The 21363-nt window shown below is 41.8% G+C and overlaps 1 protein-coding gene across 1 annotated transcript; it reads left to right on the plus strand.

The window, feature by feature from the left end:
* Positions 1–319: 319 nt before the first annotated feature.
* On the plus strand, positions 320–21010 carry LOC147883846 (chaperone protein dnaJ 15-like). The gene is made up of 11 exons (XM_087398215.1): positions 320–1025; positions 2293–2416; positions 2588–2670; positions 2771–2882; positions 3267–3371; positions 3691–3741; positions 17342–17431; positions 17751–17859; positions 17968–18116; positions 18280–18333; positions 19821–21010. Exons 1-11 carry the CDS (start codon positions 883–885, stop codon positions 20040–20042), a joined length of 1242 nt encoding a protein of 413 aa, XP_087254341.1. The 5' UTR covers positions 320–882; the 3' UTR covers positions 20043–21010.
* Positions 21011–21363: the final 353 nt, after the last annotated feature.

The raw sequence follows: 21363 nt of genomic DNA on the forward strand, positions 1-21363 counted from the left end.
TTTGTACATGGCTTCACTTCTGTAGGCTCTTACCTTGTGAACAGAAACTCTAAATGTGCGCGACCCTTTTTGTTTCCCACTTGGACACTCGAACTTTTCATGTTGGGGGAGTATTGAAGTAATGATATGAGGGTTCAAACCAAAATGAAGGCTAGGATGAGGGCTAAACCATTCCCTCCTATTAACTAATTCAAAGTAGCCGAGCTCTCCTTTGCTTGTTGCAACTCTACTTGATTGGTGAAATAGTAAAAAAAACACCCAAGGAATCTCGGCAGCTCAACTTGTTCTGTCCGAAAAGCCCCCTACACACACACACAAACGCACACACCCACACCCACACACCCCTTCCTGATTCGGGCTATGCTTCTTGCTGGATTGAGATTAGCAGCACTGCCCCTCTCCTGCAAAGGAAGGGGGTTCTTCTTGTATTTGATTCTTCACTAGAGCACCTCTTTTTCTTCTTGTGGGTGCATCAGCAGAGGAGTAGAATTGCATCAGCAACAACTTTTGGGTGCTATTTGGCTTGATGCCCGAGGCCTTTTCTTGCAAAATCTCTCGCCCATTCCACTCATCTTTGCCTCCCAGATCGATTCCGTAACGTTTCCATCATTCTGTGGATCGATCTTGGTTTCCGACAAGGGTTTGCTTGCTCCTTACGAAGCTTTCTCTGAGAGTGCTCTGTGAAGCGGCGCAGATCTGTTTTTCGCATGGAAACGGAACGTGGAACCCAGATCAAGGTCATTGCTCTTCGTGGCAACGCTAGAAGACGTCGCTGTAAGGCTATGAGGCTAATTGGATCTTGCCTCGGCTGAGGGGTCGCTTTCTCTGTATACGAAGTCCAACCGGGCAGTATATTTCACCTGTTCGAGTCATACAGGAAGAATGTCCAATCACGCTACTGGGCCGCGCAAAGCAGATGAAGTGAATTCTGCCACGGTGAGAAGGGATCCTTACGAAGTCTTAAGTGTCCCTCGAGATGCATCAGATCAGCAAATCAAGGCAGCGTACAAAAAATTGGCTCTCAAGTAAGAGATAGTTATTGCACCTATCTGCCAGTCCCTTCTCGTTGTATTCTGCTTGTTATCGGAATTTCGTAGACTTTTGTTCGGTGCCTAAATCTGTTTGTTAGTATTTCCTGACTTGCGAGAAGAAGGAGAGCGAGTAGTCATACATGGTTGACCCAAAGGGTCTCTCGTATTGGATGAACCGACCTTTTGATTCGGAAGTCTGTATAGCTGTGTTGCTTGTGAAAGCCTGTTGTCTCCCCGCTAGGAATTCGGAAAATTGGTGTTCGCTTTTCTGTGCTTATGTCGGTATGATGTAGTTGACTTTCTTCTGGGTTTCCTCCTCCGGCATGTCCACATCAGGCTCGCCTGACAGCAATCGATACAACTTACCAAATATTGCCACCTAGTGACACGTCATAGCAACTGCCCATAGAGCATGTATTAGACTGTCTGCGATGATTGCACTAATGTCCATCACAAGGCTGAGGAGCAGAATTGTGACCCAAAAAATGCCAACCTTTGAAACGGTTGGGGGATATAGGCCCTTTGTTTCTGTCCCATTGACGCGTGCCATCAACTATGACCATCTCGGTGCTTCCATATATTCTTAGCAAAGTTCTGCCATGTTTATCTATCGTGGCATTCCATCGGCAAAGTCCAATCTTAGTCTCGAGATATTCCTCTCAATAGGTGTTTCCTCTGTACTCCTCCCTCCTACTGCTCATTCGCTGTATTGGAATTGCAATCAGCTGTAAACATGACATCAGCATCCTTCCTAAAGGTCTGCTTGCATAACAGAGACCATGGATACTTCAATCGAGATATACCTTTTATAGATAGCACTTGCACTTTTGTCACACCCAGTCTTGTGAAGAAAGGAAACAACCCACACAGTGTGCTGTCCTTTGAAACAGTGTGTGATTCATACTCATCAATTATTGCATCGATGTGATTGAGCTCAGCGGGGCTGGCCATGGTCTGTGTGTGTGTGAGCTCTCTTGTGTGCAGCATTCCTCCTGGGCCATACATAAGGCTGTATCCCTTGCAAGGGGTCTCGTGGGACCATCCTTCTTTTCATTGTTACTGCATAATAATGATGGTTTAGTGGCCTTGTCTTTGTAAAAGTTTGTTCTGTCTCTCTTAATAATGACTACAAGAGCAGTTGTGATTTGCAGCCTGAATATATTTTTGGCCAAAACAGCCAGTATAGAAATGTTTACTTGAGCTGTTCCATGGTTCTGGATGGAAACACAACAAAGCTTTAAGTATATTGCATTTGTGTCAGGTTTCATCCTGACAAAAATGTTGACAATCCTGAGGCTGCGGAGATGTTTAAAGAAATAGCATACTCTTATGGTATTTTGTCAGATCCAGAAAAACGCCGACAATATGATCTAGCTGGTTTCGAGGTAAAAAAAAAAAAATTGAAATTACTTTAGAACTTTAGAACTCGGGCGTATCTTACTAAGGATTTAATAGGTTGCTAACAAGGCATGCATAAACATACAATTTTGAGGTATCTGATAGAAGGATATATTTTACATGCAAAGTAGCTGCAAATTGATGTTGCTTTTGAGCAGGCCGTGGATGTCGATGGCCTTGAGATGGAGCTTGATCTTTCAAATCTTGGCACTGTTAATACTATGTTTGCAGCCTTATTCAGGTAATTTTTTTAAAAAACATCGGTTTGAGTCAATGGCCTGTAAATCTCTCAGCAATTTGATATGTCTGTAATTTTTGAGTCAACTTCCTTGCCATCTCAGCAAGCTCGGTGTGCCTATCAAGACATCAATATCTGCATATGTGCTTGAGGACGCTCTCAATGGGACAGTGACGATCAGACCACTACCACTGGGTAGACCTGTAAATGACAAGGTTACGGAGCTTTCTGTGGCAAACTCTCTTGAACTACGAGAAAAAAGATCACCTCCACCCACACTCTCAAAACAAACAAAAAGGAAAGAAAACAAAGGAACTCTTTTGCCTACCCCGCACTCAAAAAAGCATCCAGTGTTTGGTGATAGTTTTCATACCTTTGCACAACATTATCATGTAATTCTTTCAAAAAATATAAGGTTTCCTGTGACAGTGCACTGTTGGCAGTGAGCTGGCCAATAAAGCTGTTTTTAAAAGTATAATTGCAACCGAAGAATTCTGCATGCCAAAGTAAATGGTAATTGATCCTTTAATCTCTCGGGGAGGTCCAAAATTCCTTTAATTTGGCACGTTGACTCGTTGGTGTGTGTGCTTGGTTAACAGGTTGAAAAGCAAGCTGCTCATTTTTATGGTGTGACTATATCAGAGGCACAAGCCGATGCTGGATTGGTGGTACGAGTGACGTCCAATGCACAAAGTAAATTTAAGGTATGGTAGAATGCTCATCTTAGCAGTAAGGGGGAAGTGGAGATGAGACTCTGAATTAATATGTGGCTTGAACATTTATGTGCTCACAAAAACTATTGCTCTCGAAAACAGAATGAAAGGATAAGGTAGGTTTTGGGCATCATTGATGTGCCTTTTAGCTAACACTGTGTCAAGTACCTTTGTGCATCTCGTGAAGGGCTTTAGGTCTTGTTCTGTCATGCATACGTTAGGTTACAAGGCAGTAGGCTTTTTGTGTTGTGCATAGAGATGTAGAATTCAGCAGTATTGAGATGTAATAAAGAGTTATTGTGCTTGACAGCTACTATACTTTGAGCAGGAGGAGAATGGTGGTTTGGGTTTGGCTCTGCAGGTAATAATTCTTGGCAACTTAAAGATTGTATTTGCAAAAGATTAGGTTTCTTAAGTCTCGAGTTTGTGAAAAACCATCTTTGGATCCAGCACCAACCTTCAACGAGACAGGTCCAGAGCATGGATCCTAAGGCTACCCTTCAGTTCAGATTATTGAAGTAAATTAGACCTACGGGTTAAGACGTGTACATAACCATAGGTTTATACTTATGTCGTCATACTGAATTCCCATTAGAGCTCCAGAGATGAAGGGCAGACTGAGTCGTAATTAAGGCTAGCACTAGATAAAGAACTAACCAGATTAATTTGAATTTTCTTCAACCGAACGTGCAAAAAAGATGATCGCATTCTGAGGCCTTATAAACAAATAGCTGTGAGCGAAATTTGTAGAAAGGTACTTGATTGGGCATCAACCTCGAAAGATATATAGAATCTTTTCTCTCTCAATCTCTCTCACGACGCCTACAGGACCTGGGATACGACCAGGAGATCATTTGGGCTATCATGGCACTTTATGAGCGAGTTTCAGGCAGAGTCCAGACAGGATCTGGATGGTCAGACAAGATCATGAGCACTATCGGGGTCAAACAAGGGTGCCCATTATCACCTACTTTGTTTGGCCTCTACATTGCTCGAGACAGTGATGCAGACACAGTGTGGGGTAGGTTGCTCTCTTGCGGGCAGGCTGATCCGGATATTACTTTATGCAGATGACGTGGCTCTCTTGTCGTCCTTAGGAGAGGGGCTCCAGAGACACCTTGACGCACTATAGTCCTTTTGTGAGTCTCATGATTTAAAGGTCAACTTGGGTAAAACCAAGGTTATGATCTTCAATACATCTTGAGTCGTCATGCGCAATGAGCATTTCACTTTTGAGGGGTCCTCTGTTGAGGTAGTTTCATCATACACTTATCTGGGGGTCGTCTTTTTCGGACCCACCTTCACCATGAGACTTGTGATGCAGGCGCGTTTAAGCAGAGGATATGCTTCATTGGCTAGACTTGAGAGACAGTGCTTCCACTCTCATTTTTAGGATCCACGGACCCAAGGGTTGCTTTTTGACTCCTTGGTTTGCCTTGCAGGGATGTATGGCAGGCCATGTTGGGGGCCAGATTTGTCGGATACAGAGTGGGCCAGGGTGGAGCGGCTATAGGTTCTGATGTTATCACGGAGGATTCGTGGTAAGCCATCCGTCCCTCACTAGATCATTCGGGTGGAGTTTGGGTCACCCCCATTACAGTTGTGTGAAAATCCACACTTTTCGAAAATGCAAATGTGTGCAATGCATGCAGAATTTGAATGCCGATTGGCCCTCCAATGGGGAAGAGCGCCCTCGTGAGAGTACTTGTTTCTTTTTCGACCTACATGCAAGGTGGGAGAGAGATGACGGATGAATGCAATGTGGTAGAAAGAATGCTTACGTGAGATTCACAATGAAAGGGTGATACCCTTTCATTAATGTCCCTTGAGATCACTCAAGTTCCATCTTCCCATTTACACCTACCCTTAGCCTATGACCCATGCACCTACCATTCAATGCACTCTAATGCACCCTTTCCCTTTCCTATTGCCCCTAGGACCTAGACACGTGTGTGCACATCTTTATTACTAATCATTGGCCAATGTTACATAGTTTTGGCGGTACTATTTACACCGCTTGATCGATCATAAATACAAACATATAACCGCACCATCAAATTGGCGCCTAACAATAATAAAGTTCTATTGACTATTAATTAACTAAATAATCATTTCTCTTGTCATGACACTCCCTCCTGCTTGAATGAGCAGAAGTCCTCTTCTGGATTATTGCTTGTCTCTTCCTCTTATGTGCACTTTCTCTTGTTACTTCTGCCATTGCATCGCCTCTTTGTAATCTGCGAGTATCTGTGGAAAATCTGTAAAGAACTCTTCTTCCATCCATTGTGCATCACTAGCTGGCTGGTTTTTAAACTTCAGTAAATACATATATCTCTTCTTTCCACGAGTACTCTTCTCTTTATGGTATACGATCTGTTCCGGAGTAAGAACTTCAGTCCCATCTTCAAGTTCAGGTTCTTCTTGATGCTGAGTATCCAAAAACGCAGAAGTATCGCCATGGTATCTCTTCAAATTGCTCACATGAAAGATGTTCTTCATACGCCAGTGGGCTGGTAACTTCAGCTCATACGCTCTGGATCCTTCTTCTGGATATAAAGCTGCTGAAATCTGAAATGGACCATAAAACTTCGGTGCTAGCTTGACATGTTTGGTACTTCCTCTCACTGACTTGATTCTTCTTTTATCAATCTTCAATAAAACCCAATCATCCTCCTTGTAATAAACTTCTTTTCTTTTTTTATTGGCTGCCTTGGATTGTTGAACCTGGGCCTTCTTAATATGTTCTTTTACCTGCTCAATAACCTGTGACATATCCTCAGCAAACTGGTCAGCAGCAAAAATTCGCTCCCCCAAGTGTGTTATTGGAGTGGGTAAACATTGCCCATAGATGATTTCAAATGGGGCTTTCTTGGTGGAAGTATGTACAGTGTTATTATAAGCAAACTCTAACATGGGTAAGAACTCTGGCCACCTTCTAGGTTGGTCATGGACATAAGCTCGAAGTAAAGTAATTATGGTTTGATTGGCATTCTCACTTTGTCCATCTCCTTGAGGATGGAAGGCTGTAGTAAATTTCAGTTTGGTTCCGAGATTCTCTAATAGAGCTGTCCAAAAGTTGCTAATGAAACGGCCATCATTATCGGATACAATGGATTTTGGTAACCCATGTAACCTGAAGATTTCCCTAATGAATAACCTTGCTGTTTCAGGAGCAGACAACTCTTTTTTACAGGGAATAAAATGAGCTTGTTTACTCAGCCTATCTATAACAGTGAAAATATGCTCAAACTGACCAACCTTGGGGAAACCAGACACAAAATCCATTGTAATGTGTTCCCACCTTTCCGAAGGAATAGGCAAAGGCTGCAAAAGACCAGCAGTCTTACTTGTGTCAGATTTAATGCGCTGACATACGTCACATTGTTGAACAAAGGTCGAAACTTCTTTGCGAAGTTTAGGCCAATGGAAGTATCTCTCAATATTGTCAATGGTTCCTCTAATACCTCTATGTCCAGAATATGGACTCGCATGTAACTCACTCATGACTAGGTACCGAAATGTTTTGGGTACACATATGGCACGTCCCAAAAATAAGTATCCATCCACGATGGAATAAGCCTCTAAATCCCCAACCTCATTACGTTGAATCTTCCCATAAATGTTAGCGAAGTCCTCATCTAAAGGATAAGCTTCAACCATTGCTCCTAATGATTTCTCCTTAATCACAGAAACGTGATTAACTTGGGGCCGTCTACTCAAAGCATCAGCTACTAAATTCTCCTTCCCGGCTGATATTCGATATTTGGTTGCCCAAAGGATTGAATATATTCAGCCCATTTGATTTGTCTTGAAGAGACAATGGGTTGAGAGAACAAGTGCTTGATACTTTGATGGTCAGTCTTAATCTTGAAAGCAGAACCATATAAATAATGCTTCCATAACTTTAGAGCATGAATGACTGCCAATAACTCCTTCTCATACGTGATATATTTCAATTCAGTCCCTTGAAGTTTTCTACTCTCATAAGCAATGGGATGCCCTTCTTGCATCAACACTCCCCCAATCGAGGTACCACTAGCATCCGTACATACAACAAAGAACTCTTTGTCCATGTCCGGAAGTGTTAACACTGGTGCAGTCACTAATGTTCTCTTAAGCTCCTCAAAAGCTACCTGGTGAACCTCTCCCCACTCATACAAGGAATGCTTCTTCAACAAATCTGTTAGTGGGGAAGCAAGACGTGCAAAATTCTTAATGAATCTGCGATAATAACTACACATCCCTAGGAAGGATCTCAGCTCATGTATGTTTTTGGGTATTGGCCATTCAATTATGGCCTTGACCTTTTTAGAGTCAACCCGAATTCCCTCGGCAGACACAATGTGTCCCAAATACTCTATTTCTGTCTTGAAAAACTCACTCTTCTTGGTATTTAGGAACAATCGATCCTTCCTTAGGAGCTCCATCACCTTAGCAAGGTGATCATTATGCTCCTCCTCATTCTGGCTGAACACTAAAATGTCATCAAAAAAGACTATGACAAATTTTCCCAAGTAGGGTCGCAAAACCCTTCTCATCAGCCTACTAAAAGTGGCTGGAGCATTAGTTAGGCCAAAAGGCATGACCAAAAACTCATAATGTCTAGTGAGAGTGCGAAAAGCAGTCTTATGTTCATGCCCAGCTTTCATATGAAGTTGATGATAACCAGATTTCAAATCCAATTTGCTAAAAACTTTAGCACCTTTAAGCATATCCAATAAATCATCCACTCTTGGAATCGGATACCGGTTCTTAATCGTAAGTTTATTCAAAGCACGGTAATCTATACACATACGATATGATTCATCCTTCTTCTTAACCAATAATACAGGTGCTCCAAATGGAGAACTGCTTGGTCGAATCAGGCCTTTTTGCAACAGATCTTCAATTTGTTTTTCTACCTCCTCCATTTATATCCTGTTCATCCTATATGGGGCTCTACATGGAGGGGAAGCTCCTGGCTCTAAGTCTATGGCATGATTATCTTCTCTCTCCATGGGCAATTCGAATGAGTCATCTCTTGAAAATCGATCCTCATAAGCTCTAAGGAACTCATTTCTCTTCCGATCTTCTTTTGAGATATGAAGATCTCGTGAATCCCGTATATACACAAGATTACAATCTACCCCTCTTTTTACCAATCTTTTCGCTTGGGTAGGAGTAATCAATGGAATTGTATACACGTCCCGATCCCCTACAATCCTTATGTTTTCATCCTTATGTACAAAGCAACAATGATGAGTATGAGGATGAATAGCAGGGTTAAAATCATACCGCCATGGTTTACCTAGTATCATGTCAACGTCTTGTAAAGGGGCTACTAGAAAATCCCTTCGATCTCTATATTTTTGTAAACGAAAAGGAATATTTCATACTATGGATGTGTCTTCTTCATTGTGTCCCCTAAAAGCTCCTGAAAGCGACATGTTTTTTATAGGTTCTGGTTTAAGATGGAGTAATTTTGCCAATCTATCACTTACTAAGTCATAATTACATCCATCATCTAGGAGAACCACTATTCTCTGTCCATTCACGAATCCGTACACCTTAAAAAGATCATGAGGCCCAAAGGTATTGGCTGAATGGACAGCATTCACTATTGGCTCAATAGTCACAGTAGATTTCGAGGGTGACAAGGTAGAAGCCTCACCCTCCTGCTTGAATGCCTTGGCTTTCCCTTTTATTGAATTCGTCTTGGCAATCTTAGCCAAGAGAACGGGACACTTATGCCATACGTGCCCTGGCTTATGTTTCTTACAACCGAAACATTTTCCTTCCTTAATCAACTTCCTCTTCTCTTCGTCAGTCATAGAAGGAAATGGCACCCATCCAGGACGTGATTGGCTGTTCACATTCCTTACAAGAGCTTTACCCTTCCCTTTATTATTCTTAAACCGGTTTGGTTTCCTAAAAGTGGGTATATTATTGGTCTTAGATGATGACCCATGCTCCTTATTGAAGGGTTTACGAGGATTCAATTTTCTCTCGGCTATTTCAGCCAGCTTAGTGAGGTCCTTAAGCGTGGTCGGGTTAAACATTTCAACCTCGTACCTTACTTTTGGGCTTAAAGCTGCTAAATACTTCCTTCTCCTATCTTCCTCACTCTTTTCGGGTAACTCTAGAGAGAGTTTCCAAAATCTGGCTGTAAAATCTGCATTACTCTCATTATCGAACTGCCTAAACCTCTCCCAACGAAAGGTTAAGTTCTCTTCATGCCTCGGTGGCATGAAAGTGGTTTTCAGTTGCTCCACAAATTTAGCCCATTCATGAATAGGCTCTTTTCCTGTTTGTGACAAGGACCACCACATTAGAGCATCCTTCTGCAGATGCAATGTGGCAAGAGCAAGCTTCTCTTGCTCGGTCTTGTCGTGATGGGCAAAGTATAGCTCAAAATGACGAATCCAATTGAGGATTTTGTGAGCCTCCCTTGCCCCATCATATTTGGGGAACTCAATTCTCTCTCGCGGTTGGAATTTGGACCTCTTAGAAAGGTTACTCAACTCTTCATTCCCGAAGTTTAAAGTCCTCTTAGTCCCTAATCTTGTCATAATGGACTGCTCAATCATATTGCTAAGCTGGAAAACCAGCTTATCAACAGGAGTCTCCTCTCTTCCTCTTGCACTTGGATTAGAATCCATGTGTATTGGGTTTTGAGTTAAAGGCGTGAACTCATCACCTTGTTCTTGGCTGGTCTCCTTTCTTCTTTCATTACGAAAGGAGAACTCCCTATCAGTAGGTTCTTGAAGGAGAGACTGCTGTAAATCTATTTGTGGGTTATCATACTCAAGATGTGTATAACTCTCACCTAATCCATCCTCTTCAAGAGGGGGTGAAGGTGTTCTTTCTCTCTCTCCTTGGGGTAATGGAGGAAAAGGAATAAGTTCATTGTTATATGTCCCTTCCCCTTCCATTCTTTCCTTTTATTAATACAAGAGAGAAAATGTCTTGCTGTAATTTCAAAAAAGAAGGTTTATTTTACAGCAAACTTCAAGTGTTATAGAGGTGGTGGTACTTATCCGACTCCCGCTTCGTTTGTGTTGAGAAGACACTTAAAATGACCTCCTTTCCCTTCTCTTTGAAGCTTTTCTTCTTGTATTTCTGCTGTAAACTGGTACGCTCCGTTTGGGCTACTTGTTTTGAGCGGATTGGAGCTCTAGATACCGTTATAGGGGTTACTTGATGGGTGGATCACTCCCTTAAAATCTTATTCCGATCCGACTTCCGGTTGGGTAGAACGGGAATCCCTTTTTCTCACGGTTTAAGGGTACATTCACATGGGGGGGGAGGGGGGGGGCAAAAGAGAACACCCCGTTCGCCGTTCGCCGTTGAAGGCCAAAATTTTTCAGAAAAAACCCCTTGTCTCAGAACCTCGAGATCGGTCGATCGTGATCCTTTTCTGCCAACCTCTCTTGCGACTTCCGTCGTTCACAACTGTCGCCCTCTTCTCGTCCCGCTCGTGGATCGTCGCCACTCTGATACCAAATGTGAAAATCCACACTTTTCGAAAATGCAAATGTGTGCAATGCATGCAGAATTTGAATGCCGATTGGCCCTCCAATGGGGAAGAGCGCCCTCGTGAGAGTACTTGTTTCTTTTTCGACCTACATGCAAGGTGGGAGAGAGATGACGGATGAATGCAATGTGGTAGAAAGAATGCTTACGTGAGATTCACAATGAAAGGGTGATACCCTTTCATTAATGTCCCTTGAGATCACTCAAGTTCCATCTTTCCATTTACACCTACCCTTAGCCTATGACCCATGCACCTACCATTCAATGCACTCTAATGCACCCTTTCCCTTTCCTATTGCCCCTAGGACCTAGACACGTGTGTGCACATCTTTATTACTAATCATTGGCCAATGTTACATAGTTTTGGCGGTACTATTTACACCGCTTGATCGATCATAAATACAAACATATAACCGCACCATCAAATTGGCGCCTAACAATAATAAAGTTCTATTGACTATTAATTAACTAAATAATCATTTCTCTTGTCATGACAAGTTGGATACTGCATTTTAGGTCATTACATACATATCTGTATCGAGTCAGGGAGTATGGGGGTTACACATTCGGGCGTAGCAGGATACCATGGCTAGCACTATCCTCTTCTATGGCACTTGCAACAGGGGGAGATCAGAGGTGTTGGTATGTACGCACAGAGAGATGGTTTGCAGGACTGGCTCCACATGGACAGACTACCCCCTTTCTAGTACAGCATGGATACTCCCTTCTCTCTCCTCCTATCACACAAGGTCAACTAGGTTATCCGTGAGGATCTACTACAGCTACATACATTCCGGACTTGGTTGGGCCGGAGTGATCTTCCAGTGAAGCTGGGCTTTTATAGAGATCACTTCTTACATATCACAGCGGAGGGTTCCATTGATCCACCAGGATACACGCAGATTCACCTACCCCACTCGCTGAGGATCTCCCTTGGGTAGTTCCGGGTCTCTTCACACAAACTTCGTATCGAGAGCGGCCGAGCAGAGCGGTCGCCCAAGGAGAGGCGCATATGCACACTGTGTGACATGTAGGAGGTTGAGAGAAAGGGGCATTTCATCTTCAGGTGTCTTGTTTACTATGAGATCCGAGGACGTTTCTACTGTAAGAAATCCTGGTGTTGCACAAGAAAGTCGTTCCATTTGCGAGTTCAGTCTGATAGTCCATGAGACTAGGACTGGTGGTCAACCGAAGTTTGTCGACCATAGAACTAGCTAGGAAGTTATGAGAACAGCCACTGTCGATGAGGATAGTGACCATTGTTCCTGTTCTAACGTTTGCTATTGCAGCAGAACTAAGATACGTAGATGAATTTAGCACATCTTCATGTGCATGCGTAAGAGTGTTATGCAATTCCATAGCAAGCATGAAACGAGAAGTAGCTTGAGCATGTTTGCTAGCAAGCTTCCCAAGAGCTACTGAGGTCTGGTGATAACTCCCACTATTGGAGAACAGTCGAAGCCAATTACTTTTGAGGATCTTGGCCTGTTTTGCTTCAGCATGAGGCTCAGATGAGGCTGTTGTTGGGCCTCTCAAGCTGCACCCCCCTTTTGTAAGCTCTCACTGCTCAGCCCTCCCTTTTGCTGCATTTTTTTGCAATAGTCCCTACTCCTTCAGGGAGTCCCCCAATTTTGATCTTCAAAGCATTGTCACGTCTAGCTGCATGTTCATTGCTCTCTTCCCGAATATGTGATTTATTTACCTTTGCATCAAACTCTACAGTTACTTTCTTTCTAACAGTTTGTATTTCAGTAGAAATCTTTTAACTGTAGAAACTAGCTGGGGGTAGGGGGGTTAGATTGAACGTTATTTCTGTCTCGGTTACGATCCTCCTTTTGTGTTCCAGAACAGGATAGTAAGTAAATACGTTGATCAGTTGTATGGTGCTAATTCCATCAGTGCTTTTGTTGCTCTTGAGAATGACGGTAGTTGATTCTAGCATGAGAAGATTGAGCACACGGGCTTTTTACAACAGCTTTAGGAGACTGCGTCGATTTCAGAATTGCCTGCAAGCTTCATAGATTGTCATATGGCATCTCTTGAGCGACGTGAGCGACGTCTATATTTGATAGCCTTGGCTCTTGCAATGATAACCTGACGAGTGATGTCAAATGGCAAGATAGGGGAGAAGAGAGCAATGCTGGAGTAGAGCCATCAAGTAAATCTTTGTTTTCAATGAAGATCCTCTCTCGCAAAGGCACAAGAATTCAGTCCATCTGGTCACCAGCAACAAGGAAGAATTCGTAGTTCCGTATCTGCTTCGATAGCTCCATCTTGAGCCCAAAGAAACCGCTGACCAGCCTACGTCCAAGAATCCTCCGTATCATCTAGCCACATTGAAACATGTGATCTTCCTCTATCAAGGCCGGCCACAGAGGCTTACGATGTGAACTCCAGCCTCAGCCAAGTGCAGCGATGTCAATCCCATCTTCAGCAAAAACATCGCTCATAGCAAGGAAGAGGTGATCAGCTAGCTAGCTCTGATACCACATGTTGGAATCAGGGTGAAAGAGAAAAGTGGATAGCAATCACATGATAGAGGATTGAGGCAGAATGAACTCGATGTTGATTGCTTTTCAGTAAATACATAGGGCCTTATTTATAGGATGGGCAGACTTCTCTTTTGACATCATATGTGAGCTCAATAGTGAGCTCTAGATCCACAATCACTCCATGAATCTCTCAATCACACACCACACTCTTAGATTTACTCAATCATGCCTATTAACTGACACATCATCAGCCACACCTAACTCAGGCGCGCGCACACACACACATAACCATAGACCTGGTAATCCTTGGTATTGGCGCCAGTGCATCAATTTGTCCCAACAGAGCCCCCCTACGATAGAGAGGCTAACGGAGAGGCCAATGGGAGGCTGTATGATGGGGCTAACGGAGAGGAGGGCTGAGCGTACGAGAAGAGAGAGAGAGAGAGAGAGAGAGAGAGAGAGAGACGTGTGTGTGTGTGTGTCTATTTATCAATGTATATGCATGTCTCTCTCTCTCTCTCTCTCTCTCTACACACACACACACACACACGCACACACACACACAAATCAATCCATCCATGTGTATGTGTGTCTGTGTACACACACACACACACACACACACACACACACACACATAAACACACATGTTGTGTCTATTAAGGTTATACAACATGCTCATATGTATTGGATAGTGCCCTCATGAGTTGTAAATGAGTTCAGATCAAGAAGTTGATTCTAGTTCAACGAAGGAGTCTAGGGTCTTGGAGAGGATGGAGCAATAATAAAAATTTGCATCGAACATATAGCACCATGCCACTCGTTGCTCTAGAACTTAATCTACTTCTATGGTTTAGGGTTTCCTACAAAACCCATTGTTTCTTTGTATTTAAAAGATGTGGGCAATTTATTTCAGGTTCTTAAACTTTCTCAAACATTGTGTGTTCTCTCTGTGCTCTCACAAACTTCACAAGTGGTATCAGAGCTCTCTCCTAGGGCAATTTTGCGCACACAATCCTTGGAGGTGATTTGGAGGCACAAACAACATTGATAAGAAGTTTTATGAAAGTCAAGAGGGCTATAAGAAAAGGAATGCATAATCATAGAGCAAAAAAAAGGTTGTGAAACTATGTATTATAGTTGTTTGACCAGCAAAAACTGTGAAAATTGTGTTTATTTAATTTGCATTGCATTTCTGCATATTTAGGCAGGTGACAATGACGAAAACGGGCAGAATCGACTGCAAAACATACTCAAATCTGAAAAAACACATTGTGGGTTACTTTATTTTGGTGTTCTAGTAGTCTCTTTCACTTTTAGCATTGAAATTTTACCTTAGGACACACACATCAAGGACTTTCTGTGGATCCACCTTAGATTAGTTTAAGCACACAATAGCCAGAGTTTTTCACACCTACTTCTCTAATTAGTAGTGATGCACGACCGTCGACTTACCTCGGGGACATATCTCTTGCCTTGGATTCTCTTTTTTTTCTCAACAAGATGACAGGCAAATTTGTTGTATGTGTAGATTGAGCTAGAAAACAATGCTGATCCACATTTAATGTCTAGTCTAGGATTTTGAGACTGGGTTCAAATTACCTTTGAAGTGTAAATCCTGCAGCCCACTTTGAACTTTGGTGACAAAGTGATTGATTGAATTCAAGCCTTATGGATGATCATCGAATTATATACATTTCAAATCAGGTTTTTAGCCAAGGGCTTTTGTGTGTATCAAAGTTATGGCAAGTGCTATAGCTCTCTTTTAGGTGATTTCAGCAAACCCACATCTTGATGTCTCACCTTTTACAAAGGGTAGTACTTAGGGATAGCATTATATGCTATCTATTCTTACGGCAAATATGAGATTCTCTCTTATTACTTGTATAATGAGTGTTGAGATTGTAGCACAAGCATGGAAGGTATTACTTTGAGGTGAACAATGCACGAAGAGTATTGCAGTGCAAGGGACAGCTCCATTCTGAGGATGAGATGGAGATTCACTCTCCACTCATCTCACCAAGCTTAAGAAATCACCAAGCAATTGGCAGCTCTCAGTGACAAGATGCGAGAGCAAGGTACTGTTGGCTTAACCCGACTCATGTTGCAGAAACAGGGGAGGTATTTAACCTGGATCTAACATCAAAATGGATACACATGGAAAATGAGGCTTTTTTAATCTTCACCTGGGTAATGTTTGAGCTTAGTGTGGGTTGGACTAGGGTTAAGCAAGAGTCCTGGTATCACTGGAACATGCCCGAGATCTACTGATGCAATTCTCTACGACTCTCTGTAGGATGAACACCTGGCTATCGTGAGCCAGCTTGGCGTTGTGACGCAATGATTATACTGCGAATAGGGCCTTTGCTAGCTAATCTTGTGGCCAGCCCCTTACTCATGTGATCTCTATGGAGGCTAGATTTGTACATTACTAGCATGGTGCACTCTTTTTATCACGAGAAGTGATAGTGCATTGTAGTTCTTGGCAAATACATCACCTCTTCAAGGAATGCGATGTTATTGCAGTGCAGCTCCATTTTTTGTCTCGAGGGAGATCGTTGTACTCGATCAGAGAAGGTGGGGAACTTGTTCTTTAGACTCCATTGATGTAGAATTCCAATCGCTTGCCTTGCATGATGACTCGCTTCAACTAAAATAAGTTCTCAAACTCATTAGGCTGTTTGGAGAACTTTGCCATGAAGTCGGCTTTAAAATCCTCCCATGAGAGAGGCATCTTAGAAGTTCTCGAGCTCCTAGAAGCAAAGACTTTCCTTATCTCACAAGTATGCCTCCACTGCAGTAACATGGTGCACCTCAGGGTAACTCATAAAGAAAAGTGAGTATCCCAGTGTTTCAGCCAAGACTGACAATATGCAGCCATAGCTGTGTGTTTGTTGAATTCTGCTGCAGTTTTGCAGCATATACACTCAGTTTTCTCTCTCTTTCATTTCCTTCTCATCCCTTTAGTTCAAGCCAAGTGTTCTCTTCTCTTTCACTTCTATATGGCTTCATCTACACCTATAGAAGGTTCTGAAAACCCCATGGAAGGAGTGTGACATGATGAAGCTGAAATTCGTCCATAAGGGAGGGCACATGTGCATGCAAAAGGACTAGAAGATTGTAATCATGCACCTATAGAAGGTTCTGAAAACCCCATGGAAGGAGTGTGACATGATGAAGCTAAAATTCGTCCATAACGGAGGGCACATGTGCATGCAAAAGGACTAGAAGATTGTAATCATGCACAAGATTTTGACGCTTGACTTTACAAGCCAACATGCGATCGATGCATGTCAATCATGCAAAAGGACTAGAAGATTGTAAACATGGACAAGGTTGGCCTTTCGCATTGATGCTTGACTTTACAAGGCCACATGTTTGATCAATGCATGTTGCTCGTGCAATTCAACTGACATGCAAGTGCGCACATGGCACGAATGCACTAGTTACCCCTCCAAGCATTGTTGTAGAAGTCTTTATTTGAGGTGCTTTAGGTAATTTAAGGTGTGAGCTTTTTGAAAGAATATTTTTGAAATTTGAAAAAAATGGAGAATAGGACGGGTAATATTCACATGAGATATATAGAAGCATAGGACATACGTAGATGACCTGCAACATCACATACAAAAATGGTCATCAAGAGCAAATAAGCCATTAAAAACCATGAGATAATCTTATAATTTGGGGGGGGGGGGGGTTATATATATGAGAGGAAGAGGGCTAAAGAGGGCAAGGGGTGAGAGAGGACTAGTCTCATGTGATACCTATACCCAGGCGATGTATGGCATAAGAATGGGTATATGCCATTGGTGTGGGAGTGTGGTGGAGTAGTGTTGTGATCTGTAAGTTAAATGTTGCCTTTTGTAGGGTTTTGTTTCAATCATGTTTATAGCTTGTTGTCTTTGAATTACTGGATGTAACTGAAAATCTAAAGTATGGATCCTTTTACCAACATTACAGGAAGATAGTGTTAAGACAGGAAGGGCTACATCGGCAGGAATGTACTTCCTACATTTTCAAGTTTATAGATTAGACCCGACAATGAATGCGGTGAGCATCACAAATTTACTCAGGCAAAAATAGGTGGCTGTTTTCTGATGATTGTGTTAAAAGGCAAATAGTTTGAGAAAGATGATGTTGCTATATTTGATAAAATAAAGATTTTTAAAACCAGGGATAACCAATTTTTAACCAAATGAGCGAGTCTCCTTCATAACAAATGCTAGTAAAGGGAGAATGTTTATTCTACTATATTATGTTTTCTGTTCTGGCTAGCTCCATTTTCACAACTTATTTTTCCTCAATATCTTTTATCCATGACTTCTTTTATTGCTGTTTGTTTTCAAGCTTACATATATGCTGGCTGTAGTTGGCCATGGCGAAGGATCCAGATACTGCTTTCTTCAAGAAGCTGGAGGGTTTGCAACCATGTGAAGTATCAGAGCTAAAAGCTGGAACACACATATTTGCTGTCTATGGTGAGAGTCGTGATATCTTCTGCAGTTATGCGGGCTTAGCATCTCCCAACTAACTTTACATCTGGATTATACGGTCAGTAAGTCTTTCTTAATTGGTGTCTTTTGAAGGTGACAATTTCTTTAAAAGTGCAACCTATACAATTGAGGCAATCTCTGCTGAATCCTTCAAAGATTCTGCAGAGAAGCTTGAAGCTATTGAAGCACAATTATTGTCTAAACGAAATGAATTGAGGCAATTCGAGGTGGAGTACAAAGAGGTCAGTTTTCTGCAGAAAGCTTACTATAAGATAAAGGGTTTTTGTACATGTTTGACTCTGTGTTGGCAGTCATTTTCATATTCTTGGTGTTTGTTGCGAAATCTGTGGATTCATTAAGAATTGAGTCTCATATAACATTTTTTGTGTCTTCTTAAATGTGTAGGTCTTAGCACGGTTTACAGCTGTCAGCAACAAATTCAAAGAAGAGAAAAACACTGTTGGTCTCCTAAGCCGATTTTAAACTTTTGTAGTAATCAAACATGTTTGTTTTGCATTGATATTTTGCGAGATTGCGTTAGTCCGGTCCTCGATTTGTACATTGTTTCTCCTTCTGAGTAACTCTCAATTTACTTGCAAAAAAGAGACGCTGATAAGACATAATCTGCCAGTAGACCTATCTGATTTAAAGTTGGGCAATCATCAGAAGGTTCTCTTATACGCTTGATGAAGTTCTAACTACTAAAGAATGCCAGCATCACTATTATTAATGAAGTGGCAATTGTTTGAGAAGCTGCCAAAATGCTGTAGGGTGTGTATTGCAAATTTTTCTATGTCTCATTCTCTTATGAATAGGCAATCTGAGTTTGTTTGTTGACTTTGTTTCTTTTGTGAGGCTTCTTTGCACTTTTGGATGCAATGGGCGTTGTTTTGCTTTAATATGTGTAGCATGCTGTCCTAGATGGTTATTGTCTTTGGCACGACTGAATGGCAAGTAATAAACATCAATAGTAGATCATAGGGCTCTAATAATGAGCATCTGTAAGGCGAGGAGGGCTAGGTGCACATGGACCCTCAAAAGATCTTGGATTTTACCACCTCCATCTATTAGTCACTTTTCCCAAGCAAAGGCATTTTGAAAATGGGGGATAAGCTTAGGAGCATTCCTGAATAGGCTTATGAGCGAATGAACAAAGAGGATTGGAGAGCCCTCTTGATTGCAATAGGAGGCAACTTGAGCGTAGATGTGGTCACAAACCTATTTGGAGGTTTTGATGATATGATGGGCTGATTGGTGGCCTAATTTAGAGATGCTTGAGGCCTTGAAGGCCCTACAAATTAAAAAAATGCTCGAGAGGATATACTTTCCATTGCTTTCAGCAAGCAGTTTTGGAACTTCATCTCCACCTCTTTCTGCAAGTGTCTTAGGAGATTCTTATTTTAGCATGATGCCCCGTTTCCTTTCTTGGGGTTGGATATGCCTTATCCACAAGAAGGGGGCAGGGCTGGGGACGAGTAAAATCTGATAGTGGCACGTGATCACCATCCTAGAGACAGACTATAAGATCTATCCAAGGTCTCGAGTCTAGGTAGGTTGTAGCTCTTCACTGTGGTACTTTTTTTTCATTGTTCCTTTGGATGATGACTTCTTACTGTATTTTCTTTAAAATATAGTGGCATGGTTTATTAGTAGTGAATTGTGAAGCTTGCTCAAGCTTCATTGCTCAAGCTTCAGCATCTCTCTTTTTAAAATGATTTGCTTGGCGAAGAGAGCATTTTCTAGGAATCCACTCTAATTATTGAAGATATGGTCTCCAAAGGCTTTATTTTGGTACATCATATTTTCCAATACTTGCAATAATTCAGGTCGTTAAGTTGGAGGTTCTATCATCGCTTCATATTTCCTTGTCATGTATTGAAACAGAATCAGAATTTTGTTGATTGCATTATTTTATGACTTGGCAGTGATTTATTTGTCACTTTCAGGTGGATGAGCTTCTAAAATCTCGGGAGAGCATCCAGGCCTCGTTTTCCACAATTCCACAGGTGAAAAGGTATCTGAGTGGTAGCAATGTGGGAGTACCCAATGAGCTTGGGACTGAGAAAATCGGCACTTCTGCAGAGGAGCCTTCTGCTGAATCCAGGGATAAATCCAACAAGAAGAAGTGGTTTGGGATCAATTTTAAGCCTGAGAAAAAAGCTATGTGATATCCTTCCATGCTTGGAGTGCGTAACAAGGATTTGTAACGACGCATTCTTTCTCTCCCTGTGGATTTTCTCAAAGGTGCAAATGTTAAGGCGGCCACAAGCCTGTCATGGAATTGCCTCAGAATGATTTTCATTGTGTTCCAAGGAGCTGTTCATTCAATTAGTGACAGTGTCATGGAGGAAGCCACCTTATGCAATATTCTTTGAGTGTTTTCCCTCAGATTTGTAGGTGTGGTACGTCAGCTTGTTTCAAGTGCAGCCTGATAAGCATAACATCCACGATATGGGGTTACCTGAAGCTGTACAGTGGATAAAGTCAATCAGAGTCTTCTTTATGACATTGGATTTAGTTCTCATTCAGAGAAAGAGCTACTGCTTAAGGTTGCTCTCATTGATTCTTTTGAGTAGACAGTTCTTAACAGTACAAGCATTTGATCAGTGCTAAGCTTTTGGATGGCATGTGCGAATAAGATGGGAATTTACTTTCTATGGAAGTACGGTAAAGTGGAGGATGCTGAATTTGAAGGTGGTTCTATTGTTCTGCTTTCAAGCTTCACATTATCCAAGGACAGGTTTCAATGAAGTTCTAAGCACAAACTTTAGTTGCAGGGATTTTTTCAGAGGATTTTGTAATCTACTATAGACAGAGATTTGTAGCCATCAGATTCTAGCATTTTCTTGTATAGTTTATGAACTTTGTACACTGGCCCCATGCAAAGTGGGAGGATCTATAAGGTATGAGATTATTCGCAGCCATAGAAGGCTTCGAGGAATGTGATTGTGTGATGAATTCTATTGTGATTCAACAATTTGTGAAATTGTTCCTGGACAAATTTTGTAGCCGGGCTGATTCAGAAGCAAAAAATATGAAGAGTGTAGCCACCATTCATATCACGAAGGGCTGATAACTGAACAGATTAATGACAAGACATTCGTCTTCCATGGCTGAAAGTCCCCTTTTTATGAATTTTGAACTTTGATTTTCTAAAACAGGCCTTGATGTCTCATATTGTATTAAATACTCAGTCCATCTAGATTGGGCTTTGGGCTTTAACTGCAGATCCTCCTTTTAGAATTCGGTGAACAACTCCTGTTAGAAGATCAAAATTGTTGACGAGTCAAATAATGTTCTTTTCTATCCTTCTATAATGTCCGAACTTTCTCTAATCTGTTCTCTCACTTGATTACCATGCTTGCCTTGAAACTCAGTGTAATAACTCGAGGTACTGGTTAGTTTTTCAATTTTAATGGCTAATTAGGCGCAAGGGATATATGAGATTCTTATGTCGTCTCACTATGTAGACCCCTTGTTTGCATACCC

Source organism: Dipteris shenzhenensis, chromosome 27 (genome assembly GCF_047967505.1).
Source record: "Dipteris shenzhenensis isolate YYH24624 ecotype China chromosome 27, Dip_SZ_1.0, whole genome shotgun sequence".
Taxonomy (NCBI): domain Eukaryota; kingdom Viridiplantae; phylum Streptophyta; class Polypodiopsida; order Gleicheniales; family Dipteridaceae; genus Dipteris; species Dipteris shenzhenensis.